Source organism: Xiphophorus couchianus, chromosome 6, assembly GCF_001444195.1.
Source record: "Xiphophorus couchianus chromosome 6, X_couchianus-1.0, whole genome shotgun sequence".
Lineage (NCBI taxonomy): Eukaryota > Metazoa > Chordata > Actinopteri > Cyprinodontiformes > Poeciliidae > Xiphophorus > Xiphophorus couchianus.
In genome coordinates, this window is record NC_040233.1 from 10031671 (window position 1) to 10052136 (window position 20466).

General features: G+C 39.3%; 3 protein-coding genes and 1 non-coding gene across 6 annotated transcripts; 2 read left to right on the forward strand and 2 right to left on the reverse strand.

Moving 5' to 3' along the window:
* The first annotated feature begins 6274 nt into the window (after positions 1-6274).
* fitm1l (fat storage inducing transmembrane protein 1, like) lies at positions 6275-11600 on the forward strand. 2 transcript variants are annotated; one of them, XM_028020078.1, is made up of 3 exons: positions 6275-8076; positions 8250-8428; positions 9859-11600. In XM_028020078.1, the coding sequence occupies exons 2-3, from the start codon at positions 8250-8252 to the stop codon at positions 10532-10534; spliced, it is 855 nt and encodes a 284-aa protein (XP_027875879.1). In that variant the 5' UTR covers positions 6275-8076; the 3' UTR covers positions 10535-11600. The 2 variants fall into 2 exon arrangements, with proteins under 2 accessions (XP_027875879.1, XP_027875878.1); XM_028020077.1 differs by having other exon boundaries at positions 6277-8076; positions 8215-8428.
* Positions 11468-17803, reverse strand: trnau1apb (tRNA selenocysteine 1 associated protein 1b). 2 transcript variants are annotated; one of them, XM_028020076.1, is made up of 9 exons: positions 17624-17803; positions 16646-16743; positions 16302-16401; positions 15582-15634; positions 14792-14920; positions 14306-14422; positions 12870-13188; positions 12488-12530; positions 11468-12342 (listed from the first exon to the last, which is right to left on the reverse strand). In XM_028020076.1, exons 1-9 carry the CDS (start codon positions 17660-17662, stop codon positions 12206-12208), a joined length of 1035 nt encoding a protein of 344 aa, XP_027875877.1. In that variant the 5' UTR covers positions 17663-17803; the 3' UTR covers positions 11468-12205. The 2 variants fall into 2 exon arrangements, with proteins under 2 accessions (XP_027875877.1, XP_027875876.1); XM_028020075.1 differs by having other exon boundaries at positions 12488-12533.
* A 763-nt stretch (positions 17804-18566) lies between these two features.
* trnaq-cug (transfer RNA glutamine (anticodon CUG)) lies at positions 18567-18638 on the reverse strand. The gene has a single exon. It is a non-coding gene; the product is annotated as a tRNA-Gln (tRNA).
* Positions 18639-19078: 440 nt separating this feature from the next.
* On the forward strand, positions 19079-20345 carry LOC114146718 (ankyrin repeat domain-containing protein 45). Its single transcript, XM_028021015.1, has 4 exons — positions 19079-19361; positions 19631-19729; positions 19805-19849; positions 19998-20345. Exons 1-4 carry the CDS (start codon positions 19100-19102, stop codon positions 20069-20071), a joined length of 480 nt encoding a protein of 159 aa, XP_027876816.1. The 5' UTR covers positions 19079-19099; the 3' UTR covers positions 20072-20345.
* Positions 20346-20466: the final 121 nt, after the last annotated feature.

Below are 20466 nucleotides of genomic sequence, written 5' to 3' on the forward strand. Positions count from 1 at the left end.
TTCAGGGAAAAGAGCCAGGAACTTTCTGCTGCATAGCTCGCCCGTGACTCACCGCAGCATGCCATCGCTATCTGGGATTCGGCCGCACTTTTCCCTGTCACCTCTAGTCCGAAATACTCTTTTCAAGTGGGGACCGCTCACGAACAGAAACCAGGTTCCATGGCAGCGGGAGACATGAAGGGTTTAAACCTTGGTACAGAAAATTTGCAGAATATCACTTTATTACACTCAAATTTATTTCGTAGATTATTTTGACTATGTGGTTGATGGACAACTGTCTGGAAAAGTTAGATCTGAAGCCTTTTGCAGTTTGTAACAAGCATTTCTTGAAACCAGGACATCTTGTGCATTAATTTGTGAAGATCTATCACATGCAGTTCTAATAAATAATATTAAAATTGTGGCTTTTATGTCACAAAATGTGAAAAAAGTTTAATTAATTACCGTCAGAAGGGCCTTTTTTTGTTCATCTTTAATCCTCCTTACCTCACCTGATAATTGACGGGCCTCCCAGTTTCCTAACACGTTTGAGTGCATCTTCAACTAGTTGTCATGCACAGTTTATAATTGAAGTTAAGGCGAAATGACGAGGAGGGCCAACACAAATGCTTAAAGTAACCTTACCTCAAACATGACTGCGGAGAGCAATATTCAGGTAAGCTCTGAAATACGTAAGATTCGTGTTGCATTTTAGAGGTGTTGCATGAGTCTTTGTGTGGCCACAATACTGTGTCTATGAAACCCACAATTCTCTGCGGTGAAAGCTGTCAAGTGGAGGAAGAAGCGCTTAAAGGATTAGATTGTCTACATTTCTGGCGTGTGTGAAGATCCTGCCAGGAGGAAGACAGGACACTTCAGAAACCTCTTAAACAGGCTTCTGGAGGTCAAATGAGGTCTAAACATATCCCTGAAATACTCGGTGGGTGAAGAAATAAACCCTTCTTAGATAGAAGGGTTTTCCTCAAGGTTTCACCTTAAAACAAGCTACGTTGAGTAAAATTGCTTCTACTCACTGTTAATAAACACCACAGGAAGGAGGCTGGTTCTGTGTCCCATAGTAAATGTGTTTTGTTGAGAAATATATGAATCAACTCTAGAAGTAAAGAAACTACATTTTCTGACTGAAGCTGTTAGAGGGTGTGGTTATTACAGTGAAACATTTCCTGCACTGACATGCAATAAGGAAAAAGCCATCACTGAGTTCAACAAAGAAAGAGACAGATTACAGTTTTGAAATGCACTCGGCTGTCTGATGAGACTACACTAACTGATCTGCAACAAGAGAAGTGTGGCATAGTTAATGTAGACCTAATTTAGCCTAAAGTACTGGAGCTCATTTGTTTACCCACTAGATTTCTGTCATCTGCACTGTGGCCCCAGGAGATGAATTTACATGATGTCGCTTGCTGTCACTTTGTGCTAATTGGCTTTCCAATTACTCCTTGATTTACAGGGTTGGCTGTTCGTGTAAGTTAATACGTCTCTCACTGTAACATGTTCATCATTGCCAGGTTGTAAGCCTGTGGTGGTAGATCATACAGTATGTAGCAGGCAGTCCATCAGCAACCACTTTAGTGGCAGAATTATAATTACCTACTGAATTTCCCCTAGTAGATCACTAAAGTACAACTAAGACAGATGGACACACCTGGGAGAATAAGTTCAGGGTGATGAAAGTTTAAATTTGTCTGCAGCCAGATTCTTCTTACTAAAACAGGAAAAGTGTAGTAAGCACTTGCTTCAGACACACTTGAAGATAAATGTTTGGCCTCTGGATGGTGACAACTTCAGGGATTTGTTTTGTCTCATACAAGCGATTTGATTTATTGCTTTATTCTCCCAAATATGGAGCCCCAAGTAGACAAAAATCTGTACCTGAATCCAGTAGATTAAAGTTATATCTGTCAGGTTGATAATAGGATCTGAAAAATCGGATGATATTCAAAGGATTTATCATCAACTGCCTTTCAAAGCATTGGTTTATGGTTTGACTGAACCCTGCTGGACCCTGAACTCAGAAAAAATATTTTCTAAGATTTCCATTTGGTACAACTTTAATTTTTGAGGTGAAGGGTTTAATAATGGTGTAGGACCTACAGTAATGTTGTCTCTTATACTCCATGATTCTCCATGTTTGTTAGGCTCATGTTTAAAATGATGCCAGTCTCATTTGCCAAAATTAATTTGATAGGCATCAATCCAAAGGTTCTAAAATATTGCAAGAGAGTCAGTTTGAGGGAGAATTTTTTTTTTTAAATTACATTTCATTGGGCGGCACAGTGTTGACTTGCAGCAAGAAGGTTCTGGATTCGATTCCCGGCCCGGGGTCTTTCTGCATGGAGTTTGCATGTTCTCCCTGTGCATGCGTGGGTTCTCTCTGGGTACTCCGTCTTCCTCCCACAGTCCAAAAACATGACTGTTAGGTTAATTGGTCTCTCTAAATTCTCCCTAGGTGTGAATGTGTGTGTCCTGTCTGTCTCTGTGTTGCCCTGCGACAGACTGGCGATCTGTCCAGGGTGAATCCGCCTCTCACCCGGAACGTTAGCTGGAGATAGGCACCAGCACCTCCCAACCCCACTAAGGACAAGGGTGTTAGAAAATGGATGGATGGATGGATTTCATTTAAAATGGCACATAAACTTCTTGATAACCAATGCAAACACCTTTATGGACAGCACAATAAACAAAACCTTCTTGTAATTGTTCATTTTGATGAGCTTCAGGTTGTTGAAGTTGGAAGGCCAGCTTGCCATAACTTTACTCTTTGGGTTCCCCCTGCATATTCTCCATTAGTTGTAACTCAATGTTCATACTACAGTTCTTCTAATGAGAAGAAACATGTTTATAAAAGTGAAATACTACTTTAACCCTAAATCTTCCAAGGATATGTTGCTTGCACTGTGTAGACGTGCCGTGTGTTTATTTGTTTTATTTTTTGGTATGGTCAGGGAAAACGTGTCAACTTTATGCACTATTATTCTTTAGGAATTCAGCAGGTGGTCACTTGATTATGAATATTAATAGAGGTTTTGTTTGGGATCTTGAGTGACCTGACTGCCCTCTGCTGCAGACCGCACTGGCTGTGTTGTTGCTATGTGCTGGCCACGCTATCAGAGGCATTTTCCATCCGACAGCAGCTGAGGAGATAAAAGTTCATTTTTACCACAACTGCTTGGAGCCAGATGCCATCATGGAGGACGGCAAGACTCATTTGTGTTTAGCAGCACAGCTGTTCACTCCATACTCTCAATGTTGGATAGAAAGGTTGGTTTCAGTTATTTCTGCCTTGGAAAAGTACTCACTCCCCCTAAACCACGTGTGTCAAATTCAAGGCCCGGGGGCCAAATCTGGCCCGCCGTAGCTTTTTATGTGGCCCTCTAGACTCCAAATTATATCAATAAGTCCCCCGGGTTTTTCACAAATGCACAAAATCAACATATCCCTGTATTTTTTTCAAAAGTGGCCAAAAACATTGGGTTTAAGTGACTGCCGCCTCAGCCTTGCTTGATGTCAAGTTATAGTCTGTGATTTATATGGTGAGTAATAAAAAGTCACATTTAATGTCATACATTAGTGCAAATATTGTAAAGATTTCTTACAAATGTGTCTAAATTAGCTTCACAAAATCTGTGATTTTAATTGCAAAATAACAAGAACAATCACAAAATTCTGGACGGACTGATCAGCATGAAAACAGGATCATTATTATTTAATTTTAAGAAACACTTATTGAATGCTGAAACAAACAGCTACTTATTGATATTTCAACAGTTCAATGATTTTATACATTCTGGCACAACCGGCCCTTTAAGAACATTGAGATTTTTGATATGACAAAAAATGAAAATGAGTTTGACACCACCGCCCCCAAACATTTTAGCATTTTTTGCATATTGGTGCGTCATGACATCAGGCCTGTGTTTTGGGGGATTTTATGTGCTTGATGAACACAAAGTAGAACTTTCCACAGCTGAAAATGTGGAAGGAAAACTAGACATGTTTTGTTTGTTTTTGCATTTTAGAATAAAAATCTGAACGGTTTGGTGTAAGTATATTTCCGGCTCTCTTGAGCCCGTTACCTTGTAGAACCACCGTTCACTTTAATTGCAGCTGCAAGTCTTTAGAAATTTGCCTCTAACACAGGCTAAGTACAGTTAGCATAAAATGTAGCATAAAATAAATGTGTGCCACATTTTTCAGATTTTTATTTGTGAAAATTTTGAGAAGTATGTATTATTTTTGACACATTTAAGTTTGTAGTTGTGAAATGACAAAAGGTTAATGTACACTGGACTGACCATTTTTTCCTGAATTACCGTGCTAATCACGTTACCCAGCTCTGCAAATAGCATGTTTAGCATGAACACAGTAAAGCACATATTTGTCTGTCTTTTTTAAAGGGAAGAAGCACAAGGCGCTCAGCGTGGCCATCTATAGTCGTCCTTTCAGGCTTTTTGTTTGGATGATTATTAGCACAGCAGAGACAGACAGGCCAGCAGCTGTTTGGGCTGTCAGGCTAAGTTTTATGGAGGATTAGAGGTTAAATCCTACAGCTGACAGTTCCTCTGCCTGGAGGCCACACACAGACAGGCCCCGTTATGGAGCTGCCCAAAGAGAGCCAAAAGCAGAGGTGGGTGTGGAGCGCTTCCTGTTTCATTTTAATTGTATAATCAACATTTCTCCCCCTGAGGATGCTTTTTTGTTCTTTCTCTCTGTGTTGTTTTTTTCTGTGCATAAATTTGTCTCTGGATTTGTATATTAAATAAATCATGAACTATCAACCTGTTTACTGATAATTATTCTATTCTTTTCATCTTTTCCTATAGGGAAATCATTGCTCACCCCGAGTCTGGTTCTATTGGAGGTATATTCAGTTTTCAAGGGAATGATTGACTTTGTACCAATAATGTTTACTGTTCATCTTTATTTGCAAGATATTTTTAATATGAACTATGTTGTAGTTGTTGTTGTTGTAGAGATTAGATACAGGGCAAAGGGTTGTTTATGGAAGATCATAGTAAGGTTTGACGTTTGAAATAAACTGAAAACCACAAACATTTAGAATAAATTATAATACCGCAGTTTCTCCAGGAGGTGGCAGCACTTTGCCGCAACTGTCTTGGTAGAAAAGGAAACTTAAAAAAAAAAAAAAAATCAAATTTGCAGACTGAAGACATTAGTAAATTATTAATTGAACATTTTAGTAACATTAATATTAATAGTCCAGCTTGTTCACCATAAATTAAATTTGTATAAGATATGCAGACTTTTTCTCATTCATATTCACTACCTTCCCTTGTTTCCCTTTCCAGCCCAGCATTTTTTTTTTACTATAATGTAGTCTAATCTGTAAGACTGGATTTAATAGACTTTTTAAGAAATTTTTTAGTAAAGTCCCTTACGATAACATTTATTGGTGCTAAACCAACTGAATTGAATTGTAGTCCAACTAAGATGCCAGCAGATGTCGACAGCAGTACAGGAACCTGTGTTGGGCCTCAATAAGAGATCATTCAGGCTGAGAATGAACAAAAAACTAATAGCTCACCTTAAGTCACACTTATTACCCACCAATAATAATCAAAGTGTCTCAGTGCAAATATGTTCTTTCTTAAAAGATATTTCAACATATTCCATGCTTCATTTTACCAGATCTTCATGTCTTTTGGCAGTTTTCATGCATGGATGTGGCTAGTGAAACACAATTTAGATGACCAAAGAGATTACGGTTAATCCCAATTAATATATGAATGTCCGTAGCCAGGAGATTAAATTTTCACACAGTTTTACATTTGAGATTTTTGTTGTTCTTCTTTTTATTTACTCAAGTCATCTTAGTCTGATATTAAAATTTTGATCATCTGAAACATTTAGACATGACAAAAAGGATTAAAAAGAAAATTGTAAGGAGAAAATTACTTTTTCAAAGAACTGAAAGTGACTACAGTCATGCTTTAGCTCTTCATCACAAAATTTTGCAGATATGTCCTTGTTCTCCTGACTGTTTTTATGTAAAAGAAACAGATCTTAACCAGAAAGATGTCGGCATGTTGTTATAAACATGATACTGAACACGATCTCAGTGTTTCGTACTGGAAAGTATCACTTTTAATTCAACTATAGTTGAGTTGCTGCGACAGACTGGCGACCTGTCCAGGGTGTACCCCGCCTCTCGCCCGGAACGTAGCTGGAGATGGGCACCAGCAACCCTCCCGACCCCATTAGGGACAAGGGTGAACAGAAAATGGATGGATGGATGGATGGATATAGTTGAGTTGCAATAAAAAAAACTACAAGTGTCTCTTTCTGCATGATGACCAGCTGCTCAAATGCTTTTTGGAACTGAAGAAAGTGCTTTCATTACGGGACAAAGTTAGCATGCTAAGTTCCTCAGCATGCTGTCAGGAAACAGGAGAAAGTAGACATTCAACACGCAGGAAGCTGCTCCACATCTATTCCTGTCCTGGCAGCAAGAAAACAGAAAGTTATAGTGAGCATGGTGCAGCTGAGCCACACGTTTCAGAACTACGATCACAAAGAGACACTTGTAATTAACAACAGCACATCGAGGGAAACATGCAGCTGTAAAGTGTTGAGTTATATTTTATTAACAGTGCCTTGCAGATGTATTCATGTTGTGGTGGTGTGACTATAATCTTTATTATATTTGAATATAGAAAGTTATGTGAGAAATTAGAAGAAGGGAAAAGATGCATGGCTGTTAAAATGAAGAAGCTGAGGTGCAGCTGGGAATAAAGTTGCAACACTTCTGAGCTGTGCCACATATTCTCATTTGGATTTAAGGCTGGACTTTGACTAGGCCATTCTGGCATATTGATATGCAGAGTTAGGGTGATTTTTCTGCTGAGCTGTGTACAAGTTTTCTCTGAGGACTAGCATCCTGCATGTGGCTCCATTCATCTTCCCTTCTCCAGGTGACATAGAATATTTAGTTTTTTTCTGACACGCATAACATTTTATTTATTTATTTTTTTTTGCATTTCAGCCTAATTTGGTCTCTGAGGAGCTTTTCCTATGCTTGTAAAGTTCTCTACATTCCTTGTGTCAAAACTGGATTTCTTACAATGAAGGCACTCTTCCACGAAGGTCAGAGGTTAAGTGTGGACGACTATGCCTTTTGCTGATTATGCTCATTAGTCGATGAAATGAGGGAGAGGGAGACGTGCAGGGGAGAAAGGACGATAACCGTGAATTCTGTGTGTGTGTGATTGACAGAAACCGACTGCTGCAACAGCTGCGTATTAGAGCAGACAGTGCAAAGGTTGCTGCTATTAATACACATAAACCTAGGAGACACTGCATGTAATTTACCACATTCGTTTAATATCTTCTTAGCTAAGCTATCATCACTGCATCACATTATTTCTCCTTAATTTGACATTGTCAGAAATTGTCACATCTGTGCTATGTGACACATTTAGGTCTCAGGGTGTGTGTATATGTCAGACAGAGAAGATGCTGTGATGGTTTATGTTCAGCGGGCAAGGGTCAGCGTCAGAGAACAGCGGGACGGCTACAGTTACGATTGAAATAGAAAAGTATTCTGAATCTATAAAAGCAGTATGCCTGGGATGATAACAGAGGTACAAGATTAACATGTTGTGCGGAAACAAACAGGAGCAACCACAGAAAAAGCCAAACGTTCACAGGCACTCAGCTGCAGCTGAGGCCAACCACGTTGAGTCAACGGATGGGGTAAATTACATCTGAGTCAGCTCTGAAGATTGCTGGAGCGAAGACCACCGGGGCCAGGTTTCACAGCGGGCAGATATCTGGAGTCTAAGGAATGCTCAAAGCCAGTTGTCACTTCGTTCACGTTGTGCAGCAGACGCCACGCACACGGATGCAGGTTCACGGCCAACAACCAGAGACGTCCACTGTTTCCTATATGCAACCAGCAGCTTCGGATTTCCGCAGGATTGGCCGTCGAGGCAGCGAAGGATCTGATCTGGAGTTTTAAAACAGAAGCTCGCTTGGAGAAACGGATCAAGGGGGGGAGGGAGTTCCTTTCTGCATCCTTCTGGTCATGACTTGTTGTCTCTGTTTGCAACAAAGGTAAATCAAAGCGAGCGATGGTTTACATACATTGTATAGAACAGCATTAACATTAAAATATTGCACACTGGTGAATCTGATTGGATTTACTTATGCTAAGACTTATGCTGCCCTCCAATGCTGACTCTCCTGTTTTAGTTTGGGCCTGGACTCAGTGCTGGTGCTGCTTTCAGATGTTCCTCAACAAGGTGCTGGTGGTCCTGACAGACCTGGCTGCCAGGTTGCTTGGTAACAAGCTGTTCAGGCAGCATTTCCACCTGCTGCTCTCAGCTGTCCTGGTGTTCGGCCCTGCGCTGAGCCTCTGGGTTTCCCATCACAGCATCTTTGCCAGAAGAAGTCACTTCCTCTACAGGTAGGGCCACTTCCTGTTTAACCCCACCAGTTGTAATGTTGTTGTTTTCAATTTTCTCCATTTGTAGTTCTCATTGTTTTTATATATTATTAATGTTGTTCTCTTCTACCACGTGACTACACCGCCTTGCCAGACATATGAATTCACATTTTACTCTTTTTCACATTTTGTCATGTTACAGCCACCTGCTTCACTGTATTTAATCAGAATATGTGGTAGACCAACAAAAACTAGAACATCCTTCAACTACAAATACACTTGCGAGTCGTTTGGGATACGCCTACCATGCTTTGCACGTCGTCACCTTCCTAAAATAAGGGCCTAAGTTATTTTTTGCCATAAGTGATAACTTAGGCCATCAGTTTAGGGAGGTGACAATACGTAGGGACTATTCTTCTTTGCCGAGCAGATCAAACTCAGTCAAACTTCAAGTCTTGTTACTTAGGCCCAGATTTTGACTATGCCTTAGTTTTACGCACACTATCTGTGTGTTGTAGGAGTTTTGCTGCTGCCTCACTAATGTTTAAAGAAATGGGTCACTGAAAAGTGTCTACAGAACTTGATGAGAGGAGATGCAATCAAGTGTGCTCTATAGCAGGAAGACATCTAAAACATGCAGAGCAGTCAGTGCTGAGGACCAAGGTTGGGGACCATTGAAACTATGTAAGAAACATGTTATTATAGTTGAATAACACTATAATAGGTGGAGTGTATGGAGTGTGTTTACTAATTAAGTGACTTCAGAAGGCTTTTTGTTGCACGAGATTTTATTTAGGGTTATCAGATAAAAGCAGTCTGAATGCAACAATTTCAGATATTCGAAAACCGTTCATCTTTAACTTGCCCTTTTACAGTTATGTAGAAAATTATACTAGTCTTCTCAATAAAATAGACTGAAGTGTGCAGTTGTAATTTGACAAAATATACAAAGTTTAAGGGTCAGACTATTTTTACGAGCTACGAAGTTTTTATATTGCGTTTATGATAGTTTTAAATCTAGACACGTGAGAATCATCTGTTTTCCTTTTTTTTTTTTACAGATTTATGTTAAAGTTTAAAGATCCACCAATCTACCTATTAGTTCATTAATAGTGGAATAGAAGATGACAAAAGGTTTCCACTCTGTTAAAACTGAAACACTAATGCAAGTTAAAATGGCAAAGAATGATTTGTTTCCATTAGTTACAAGTGATGCTTCTGCTTTGTTGACTCGTACTTATCTGGAAATCCAGATTCTGTGTCTTCTGCATTTTTTTTGGAGTCTTGGGACAAAATTTTGCTCAATATGAACATTTTAAAAATACAAAGACAATAAAGTCTGCCTGGGTCTATTTTTCAAAATAACGTGTCAATATAAACTCAGTACTGGAGACTTAGATTTTATAAAACCCTCCTACAGACACCATCTGCTCCTCCTCTTTGTCCTCCAGGTTGTTCCTGCGCTCTGGTTGGGGCTGGACGTGCGTTTTTGTCGGGTCCTTCATCTTCCTCTTCTCCTTCTCCATCCGCCGCTCCGTCCTACACTCGCTCCGTCACCTCAGCAGGCTCGCCGTGGCTGGAGGGCTCTGGCTTTGTTTCTGCACACTGCTGGACCTCCTGGAGAACACCACAGGAAGCTGCTATGAACCTCTGCCCGCTGGTCCAGAGGTCACCGGTGGGCAGCCTCTGCTGGTGCTCAAAGAGGGGGAGAGCAAGTCCGAGTGCCTGAAAGCTGGGTTGGTGTGGCGAGGTTATGAGGTTTCAGAGGACGTCTTCCTTCTGTGTCTGTGCTGCCTGCTGCTGGCAGAGGAAACGTCAGTGTTTGGTCCGTATCTGAGGCTTGGGGGCGTCTCAGACGCCCCACTGAGGATCCTCTTTTTGCTCTGTGTTCTCCTTCTTGGACTGTGGATCTTCCTGCTGCTCTGTCTCTTAGCCTACTTCCCCCTGTTCCCCACTCAGCTGCTAGGAGGGGCGCTAGGCTGCCTCAGCTGGAGGGGACTGTATCAGGGCTGGTACCGCATGGGGCCCAGCTGGTACTGCCCAGGAAGGCCTGGTCAGGGACTGCTCAACATAAAGACCAGCAGCACTGGGGCAGAAGACACACTAAACCACAATCACTACAATTAACCGATAAAAACAGATTCAACGCTTTGAGCTTAAACATTAAAAGTCTTTAAATCTTCAACAAAAATTTGCCTGGAAAGTTTCGACATTTTCTTTCATTCTCTATGTGTAAACCTGTCATTACGTTGCATTGATGGTGCTTCAAACATTTTCCTTACATATGTTGCACAACTTAAATGGGATAAATTATGCAAAATTTGCATTTTGCACATTTTTTGTACTTTCATTTAGGTCTCAACTGCTTCCAGATAGAACCCACCAAGACATGTTTATGGCAATAAGTTAATATGATTTGGTGTCTGGAAAATGAGCCGTTTGAAAAACCTTCCGATTGTTAATTCACATTTAACGGGCACCGGGCTGTTACCTACCAACCCAAGAAGATCCACCATGTTTAGTCAGCGGGTTTTACTGTTGAACAATGGCTGCTGGAAAAGACAATATTCTGCCGTCAACTTACCATCCAGAAACCACTTATGCAGGAGGATCCATTTCTGTTTTTCAAGGATGAAAGTTTATACAATTGCGCATGTTTGCAGCCATTTTCATGTGAGAGTGTAAACATTGTTTGGGGGGCGTGGTCAGCAGCAGCTTATTTGGATATAAAGTGACAACAGACCCTAAAACAATTCTGAAAGCAGCTCAAAATAGACAGATCGGACTAAAATCTCAATATTAAAGAATTTGTGCAAAATGTAATGGACATATCTGAACCTGTTCAAGTAACAGATTTATTAAAAAGACATAAATAAGTATTAGAAGAGAAAAAAACCCATCATGTATGTTTGGATGTCAGTCAAATATTTTTGCATAGTAATTTTATAAAAGAAAAAAGCTGATAATGTTGGTGACATGACTTTGCGTTTACTTAAGATTGTGTGGTTTGGACCCCATTTAAAAAAATAACATCTTCATAAAAACAAAAATTAACCACTATGGTATTTAATAGTTTACTGATAAAACATCTTCAGAAAGACAATATATACAAAATATTATTCCACTATGCAGCAGAAAATAAAGGCTACCATCAGTTCAGCTGGTTCTTCACACAAACCTTACAGCTACATCTCAGAGATGCACACCATTCATCCAATCCATTTCATCTGGATGCTGAAAACATTTCCTATTCTTTTGGTAGCTCCATACTGCCACCTTCGTCCCACAATCCAGTTTAAAATTCAGCAAACCAACAGAGAGAGAAACATAAGAGTCCTTAAATAAAAACCCAAACAAAACTGATTTCTTATCTGCATAATGGGATCATTATGGAGACAATATGAAACTGAAAGAAACATTGAGTTTGGTGAACACTGGAACCTGATGTTTGTTCCTCGTTGACATTAATAGGTGAAATACCGCCACACAACATCCTCTGAGTGCCAGTCGGCTCCAGGTATTCTAGTTCTGCTGAACAGAGACCACCTGATCTTCACAGTATCCGTACTTCTTCACCAACTTCCCGTTTGTTACCAAAAGGCTGACAAATCTGATCCACTCAATGTCTGTTTGCAGTGTCTGCAGAGGAAGAAGAGTGACTGAATCTACGACCAGCCTTTCTTTGTAGGACACAGAGCTCTGGCCGGCGTGTTCTAAGATGTGTTTGCTGCGACACATTTTGGACGTATAAAAATGACTTAAAAAAAAGAACTGAAGAATTGGTTGATGGAAGAGACATCAGGAAAAGGTTGGGATAGGGGAGTCAACAGAGTCCAAAGGTTCCCACCGACAGTTCATCAAAGCGTCATAAAGCTCCTCACTGTGCTGCATAAAGTCCTTGTTCCACAGCTCCACGTCACATTCAGGGATGGGCTCTGGAATAAATCCCACCAAGATCATCAGAAAAGAATTATCCGCGCTGCTTCTCTTCCATAAAGGTTTAATAGACAGGTATTGTTTATGAGTTGAATCGTTTCCAGTAGAAATAATGATTATTCGAAAGCAATCAAGGGTTTTTACCTTCTGTGCTGTCATCATCAGCATCTTCAGCTTGCTCCTGGCCCTGCTGGACACAGACCCAGGATTAAAATAAAACTATTGTCACCGGACCACAAAAGAACAACTAAATGTTTCATCAGAATTCTAAAAATACATCAATACTAATCTGAATATATCAAATTTGCAACCAGGAAAACAGATTGTGCTTTTGTTTCTTCCGTTAGCATAACTGAGCGAATGCTATTGCTACCTACAGGCATTGTTGACAGTTAGCTCCAATACGTTTATATAACTATATTGTTGTAAGTTCATCAAATTACAGCCTATGTTTTAACAGGTTTATCCGTAAAATAGTTTGCAGTCAACTAAGTTGCACCAGTTGATCAGTTTGTATTTCTTTTACCTGTACAGCTCCTGTCATGTCGGTGGACATGGGAGGCATCCCCATGGGAGGCGGGGGCATCATGTGACCTGATGGGGGGTAACCATAAGCCCCATAGTTATAGTTGTAGCCGCTGTTGTAGCTGCTATTGTAGCCGCTGTTGTATCCACTGTTGTAGCCATAACCACTGCTGTTGTAGCCACTGTACTGGTCATAGCCCCCCCACTGAGGATAGTAACCGCCCTGACTTCCTGCTGCGTGGCTGCCGTAGTAACTGGACTGTGTCGGGTTGTAGCTACTGTAACTCTGAGTCTGGCCTCCTGGGTAGGTCGTCTTTTGGCTGAAAAACAACAACAAAAAAGTAGATTTGAAATATTGTCAATCTAAAACTGTCTGAACTGAATTATTCTGTAAAACTTAAAAATGCAGAAAGCCTTGACCTTAAGCTTTATTAATTATAGCAGTTTAAGTTTTACATTTGAATAGCTCCAGGTCAGTTCACCCCTGAGTATGTCAGTACTCGGGGGTCAGTTTGTCAGTATGTAGCACTTATTTCACTTATTAAATTACAATTTTATCTGTGAACAAACTATTTTCTGGTTAAACTATTAATTAATGAATTCAAGGCAAAATATTAAATCCTAAAATTATAATCTGGTCATAATTGACACCCCAGAGTTTTAACTACTTTCATAACCCTAAAATACATCTACAAAATTACAATTAAATGTTTTAATTCGATGTATTTAAAAAAAAAAGAAGAAAAAAGTACGACATAAATTTCTAAAATGAATATTGATATTTTTGTTTTTAAAATATCCTTTTTTTTCTCAATAACTCTTCATTTTGTAAGGCAACACTGTAACTAAAACTAGTACATCAAAAACAACAATATTTACAATACAGACTTCTAATAAGCAGCTAGCATTAGCTAACCAAATATTGACACAAAATGAAGAACCTGGACCTCAACATCTAAAAAAGCACTGATTGTTTTGCACAGAAATAATTGCAGTTGATCTGACTCCCTTCTGATTCTAACAGTCTGCAGGAAAGAATAAAAAATAAATCTATACACAAAGACCAAATTGATATCATAGGGTTACTACACGTGTTTCACTTAGACATTTCCTGAGCTCAGCTTTGCAGAGCTCCCAGGCCTGCATCTTAAAATATTTAAGATTCAAGTTAGAAATCTTGAGGAAATATTTCTACCCAGGACATGCTTTAAATTTGTAATCTGTAAAAACAAGAAACTGGAAAGAAAGATTAGGAGGCCAAAGGACAGAATGAAAAGGACAACAAGTAGGAAACAAACAAAAAATGGAGCTTGACATGAGGGTTTAAGGCTGGAGGGATGTATGGAAAAACTGAAAACGCCTCTATAGCAGATAAATTAATTTCACATTCCTCTTCTAAGCTTGCTTTCTGTTTTGTGCTTGCTTGTTGCGTCGTACCTTTTTGCCACAGCGATGCTGAGCCTCAGGGTTTTCCCCCCCAGCATGGTTCCCTGGCACTCCTCTATCGCCGCCTTCTGTTCGCTCTCGTCAGCAAACTTGACGAAGCCGTAGCCTCTGAAAAACCAGACCAAAGTTACGCCTCCTCTGCCCACCGGTTTGTGCCACATACTTGCCATGTATTAGCCACTTATGAGAAACAGAATATAATGGGTATTATTATGGTAGAACTGAAACTTGCTGTTTTACTTTTAACATGAGGTAGCATCACTTGAATTGTGAGTTGCTCTTGCTTAGCCTATATGGGGAAAACAATAGTTTTAGCATAAGACGGCAAGAAAACATTTCTTCAGCCTTTTTCGAAAACAGATGAAGATGCACTGGTGGTCAACGTCCAAAGCACTGCTATCCGAGTAACCAAGTTTAATAATAAAGCACAAAAAAAATTAATTAACAAATTAAAAACGCACAGAGTGATTGACGTACTTTGAATAGCCGTACTGGTCGGTGACTACTTTGGCTCCTTTGCAGGAAGGGTACTTCTTAAAGACCTGATGCAGCTGAAAGTCGTCCACTTCAGAGGCCAAGTCTCCCACAAACACTGAGAACTCCGGCCTGAAAGAGCAAAAAGGAAAAAAATAAATAAATAATTAAAATGTCTATTTGTGCACACATACTGGTGTGAGGAAGCACAAAGGACTTAGTGATTTATTCTAAACAATACTGTCAAGTAGCAAAATGTAGCTTCATGTTTGACAAATAAGCTGAGCTCAGGTTATATGTTTATGAGTGAACTACGAGAATGTTCTTAGTTTTAGAATAGCAGCTAAATTAATGAGGTGAATGGTCTGAATTACCTAGACAAAGACACACCCAGAAAGCAAGAAGGAAACCAAGTAGCTGAATTTAATCTTGATCATCCACGACAGTAGAACAGACAATTTAAAACCATAATCTTTTTCTGATCAGTAAACGCACCACAACTAACATAGACTAAAACAGATCTTGTAATCTATGTTTATGATGTCATTAGTGCTACATTACTTGTGTCCAGCCAACTTGCGCAATGTGTGCAAACACTAAGTTTGGACGTTGGAGCTATTTTGGGAATGAGGCTCGTCCTAAAGCCCTGGGAGAAGCTACTGTAACAACTGTTACAGTTGTTACAGATGCAACTGTGTTACATCTGAAGAAATGTAGAAGTATTACACAGACAGAAGGTGTGAAAGCAACCTCTAAAGGAAGGTAAAGGTATGATACACAAGTCAGATCTTACCCTGCTTCTGGACGTTTCCCATATGTGGCATAATTTAGCTTAAACTTCCTGGGCTGCAAGTGTGAAAAAAAAAAAAAAAGAACACAGACATTAAGGCAACCTCAAACACCAAAGACGTGTAGTATAGCACTGATAATGCTGGAAACAAAAAGTGGCATTATTATTGTTATTTAGATTTACATACCTCCACCACCCAGACCAGCCTTTAGCCCCTTCCTCAGTTAGTTCCTACCAGAGACTCTATGAACAGGGCAGCCCATAGCTTGGCCGGCCCACTGGGCCAACAGTACTTCAAACCAAGCAGTGCCAAGGAGCTCATAGCTCATAATGTCACGTCACACACCACATGAAACCGGCATCTTCAGGATGGGAACATTTGTTGCTTTACAGCAACAGGCCTTATTGTCCAGCATTTGTCACATAAAGCCACATAGACTATTAAAATGACACAGGTACTAGCGGGTTAAACTGATCAGAAATATTCAAATGTTCTACTACTATACAGATGTGCATTCATAAAACAAAGTACATCCGAGGCGGGCAGAGCTCCACTATCCACAATAAAAGAGTTAAGCACTGAAAAGGCCCAAATCTAACGCTGAGAAAAGGAAGATGGCAAGAAACTGTCAATATATTGATAACAATAGAGAAACATTTATTTCTGGTACGAGAGCTACTGAGGAAAATGTGAATATTTTGCTGCTAAATCAAACAGCTTACCGGGTTTGATCCTGGGACCAGTTTTCCGTTGAGTCTTTGTACGCAGCGGTCGACGCTCGCTTCATCTGCCAGCTCCACAAAACAGTAACCCGCAGAGCCACTGTGGAAAGACAGAAAACGAAATGAAAAAAGTGAAGCAAAAGGAAGGCAAGTGGATAAAAGAAAGGAAACGTTTGTTTTTACAGGCGGATGAAGCCGCTATGGGGAAGGAGCAAATGTGTAACTGAGAATAAGTTAAGAACAAGTTAACTTGATATTCAACAACAAGGTAAAAAAACTGCTTGCTAATTTAAAGGCTTTAACAACAAAATCATGTCTGATCAGTAGTGTACTGTATCACCTACCCTGTTATCCTGTGAGTGATGATCTTGACTCCCAACGGTGACTCTCCCATACCACTAAAGGCCTGCTTGACAAAGTTCTCATCCATATATGGGTCCAACTAGAAATAAATAAAAGAGGTAACTATATTACTGTCAAATAAAAATGTATGACTCGGGATAAGGTTGCGTGACATTTAGAAACAATCTTTACCAAATATTACTAAATAAAACGTTGCGGCTTTCAACAGGCTTTATTATTGTACATGTCAACAATCTGTAATCACTTGCATGATTTAAGCATGAATGCAGAAAACGTTTCACAAAGTTTTGCAAAACGTCCAATCCCTAGTATAGATAACAATGCATTGGCATGTTTTTAACCAAGGAAGGGAAAAATAAATGAATAAAGCACAGTTAATAAAGTAAGGCATTACTGTCATGAAGACACTAAACAGTAAGTAGCTCCTGTCCCTACTTTGTGTAAAAACAGCAAAGAAGCATCAGTGAACAAAGTATTCATAGTCCTAAAGTTAGTCATAGTTAGTCACTCATGTAATTTTGTTAATTTTATCGTACAGACTGTTCTTAAAAAAAAAAAAGACATTTAAATTTGCTGCAGCTATTTTTGACTTGAATAGTTCCACTTGGATAAAAGACGATACTTCACTCTACTAATAAACTATTTTCGGCCCCTCCAGAGTTATGAGATCTTTAACGCTTTACATGTCAGTCTTGTTTAACTGTTAGCTTATATTCAGCTAACGCTTCCAGCGGCATGACAAAGCGCTTATCCACAAGTTAAATATATTCACACTTTTATTAAACCGAACTTTTAGATAATTTAGGTTACCATTTAGTTCTAGAGAGGAGTTTTGAGCCATACATACTAAGCACTTCGGCGGAGGCATATCAGTCTTCATGGTTCGTCAAAGCTAACCAAGCTAGCTATATGCGCGGCTAAACTAACGTTGGTAAATAAAGCCAAAGATTAGGACTTACGTCACCCATCCACAGGCTGTTTTGCCTGTTAAACATCATTGAATGTATTACCGACGTGACACTGTAGAAGAAACTGTTGAGCGAAAACAGACAAAGTCCTCACTGCAGAAAATTGCGACCCACACGTCGACTGACTGTTTGTTTCCCTTAGAGGAGCGAAGGTTGCGCGGTGCTTCCGGTAGGAAGTTGTAGAACTAAATTTCAAAATAAAATGAAACTCACAAACTTTCATAGCAAAATTACTAACTAAATAGCTACTAAGAGCTACTAAATAGCTCAGACACTAATATGAAAAAGACGAGTAAACGGGTTTCAAAAATGTAAATAATGAAGCAGTTTCTTTTTATATATAAATATATGTTACTTACATTTGTTTATTTGGATCCTCATTAACCATTGCCGAAACAATGGCTACTTTTTCCTTGGATCCACATCATTAAAAAAAAATTATAGATTTGTTACAAAATCAGATACGCGCAATTATGAGCCATACCGCAGAAAAAGTCAGGTTTTGCGTTGAGCTAAACTTGAGCTAACCACTGAGTCTGTAATCTATTTGACAAGGAAGAGTTAAATATTATTTTGTAGGTTACTGTCACAGGAAAATGTTATCGTTATTGAAATATTTATGGAACGTTAACAAAGAATGTTTGGTCAAATTTTAAAATAATCAATTGAAATAATTTTTTGACAAATTAATTAATTTTTAACGTTTATTTTATTTATTTATTTATGGAAAATAATATAATTTAAATAAAAACAGGAGTAAATTACAGCTTATTTTTGTGATCCTTGAAACTCAGAAGGTTAAATAGATAAAAGGAGAAACAGGAGTATTAGGTCGGTTTACTGACTTTTAAACTCTGAATTTGATTAATCATAGAAAGTGCAATAACATAATTAACACAATTTTAAAGCTACTTTTGTTTATTTTTAAATAAGAAGGTCCCACCGAGATTTGAACTCGGATCGCTGGATTCAGAGTCCAGAGTGCTAACCATTACACCATGGAACCACACGCTGTCACTGACATGCGCTTCATGTTAGAGTTAAGGATGCGTTCAAGTACTTCTGGAGTTGTGGGAATGTGGCTTGATTCATATATTCAAACGTTTCCGCGTCGAAAAGCGGCGACCGTACTGAGGATAAAACTACTAACGAGTAAAATTCATGTGGAGGCCAGTAAAGAAGGGTCAAAAATCACACTTTGCTTTTACTTTTCCACAAAGAGGCACAATTTAAAGAGAAAGTAGCAAAATACAATGCAAACCAGGTTGATAATATAACACTCTCACAGCTGGAAAAAAAAATGCAGGTTATGTGCGTAAAAGTTATGGGGTTCCCCATTTGTTTTGTTTTGTTGTTTTTACAAACAAATGTAAGAAAAACAACTACAATAAAATAATCAAAAAGCATCACCTTCTGCGTGGTAACTTATGAATGGCCTTTAATGCAACACCAACTGACGCGGTAACCATGGCAGCTGCCATTCTCGGGACAGCAATGACATCAATACAGGACGAAATATTCAACAGCGTCCTCTCAGGAGACGTAGAAGACTTGCAGCAGGTTCTGGAAAGTTACGATGCTGCCGAAGAGTCAGAGGAGATCAATTTGTTTGGAAAAGTGGACGAGATGGGAAGAAATGCCCTTTTAGTCGCTTCCATGCTCGGAAAGAGCAGCGTTGTCCGTGAACTGGTGAAACATGGCGCCAAGTTGGACGAGCAAACCGTCAGAGGTGAGAGAGGGAATGAACTGGATCACGCACTGGGGTCTATTATTTCACTTTAAACCAACAATATGCTTCAGTTTAGTGCAGAGCATAACCAGATACCAAAAACACGTACAAGTTTGAATTCTTTGGCAGGATTGACCTTTATACATTTAATATTATACAGATAAGCCACCACCTTGTTATACTGCCGAGTTATTTTTTAGGATATACATCACTGCATCTTGCTGCTTGTTGGGGCCATCTGGACACAGTGCAGACTCTGCTTGAACTAGGAGCTGACTTAAAGGCCAAGACCTTCAGAGAGGAGACACCTCTGGACCTGGCCAAGAGATACTCCCAGACAGACTGCGTTGACCATCTCACACAGGCTGGTATGTGAGATCTACCTCAGCAATGTAGATTATATTGAGTGGAAATGACTTTAAATGATGTTTATCCCTGTCCAGAAAAGGAACTGGAAGATCTTATCGCTGCCGCAAATGATCCTACAGGTATTGTATTTATGTCGGTATCACAATATTTATTTATGTCCAGATTGTGCTTCAGGTTTATAACTTTTTAATGTATTCTGATTAATTATTTTTAATATTTTAATCTCTTCTGTAATGTTTCCTGGGTTTTTTTTGTTTTTTTTAACAGGCACAAAGGAGACTGATGCAGCAAGTCACCTCACCCCAAGATTAAAGCAAAGGAAAAGCACAGCTAAACGCTAAGTTTAGCTCCTAATTTTAAGAACATTAATTATAAACACAGTAAAATATTGGCATCTATCCATCCATTGTCTATACCTGCTTGCCCCTGCATAGTCACAGTGGGAGCTCCTAGCTCCAGTGGTCATTGGGTAAGAGGCGGAGTACACCCTGGACAGGCTGTCAGTCCATCACAGAGCAATACAGAAGAAACAGCGCAGGGACATTTTAGAGAGAGCAACTAATCTAACAGTCGTGTTTGTGGACTGTAGGAAAAAGCTTGAGTACCATGAGTACACACACATGCATGTAAATATATAAACAAGATGTTTACTAAAATATTTGCTTTGAACACACTTTAAAACAGCAAAGAAAAAATGTGATTACAGTTAAGAGTGCCTTTCATAATTATTCATCCA

Bases quoted from the DNA above. Each gene is read 5' to 3' on its own strand.
- LOC114146718 (XM_028021015.1), top strand. From the start codon at position 19,100: ATGGCAGCTGCCATTCTCGGGACAGCAATGACATCAATACAGGACGAA. The intron at 19,362-19,630 runs GTGAGAGAGGGA...TGCTTGAACTAG, and splicing joins GGACGAGCAAACCGTCAGAG to GAGCTGACTTAAAGGCCAAG. The intron at 19,850-19,997 runs GTATTGTATTTA...TTTTTTTAACAG, and splicing joins TGCCGCAAATGATCCTACAG to GCACAAAGGAGACTGATGCA.
- trnau1apb (XM_028020075.1), bottom strand. From the start codon at position 17,662: ATGATGTTTAACAGGCAAAACAGCCTGTGGATGGGTGAC. The intron at 14,423-14,791 runs GTACGTCAATCA...CTGGTTTTTCAG, and splicing joins GACCAGTACGGCTATTCAAA to AGGCTACGGCTTCGTCAAGT. The intron at 12,343-12,487 runs GTAAAAACCCTT...GATTTATTCCAG, and splicing joins TGATGATGACAGCACAGAAG to AGCCCATCCCTGAATGTGAC.
- fitm1l (XM_028020078.1), top strand. From the start codon at position 8,250: ATGTTCCTCAACAAGGTGCTGGTGGTCCTGACAGACCTGGCTGCCAGG. The intron at 8,429-9,858 runs GTAGGGCCACTT...TTTGTCCTCCAG, and splicing joins AGAAGTCACTTCCTCTACAG to GTTGTTCCTGCGCTCTGGTT.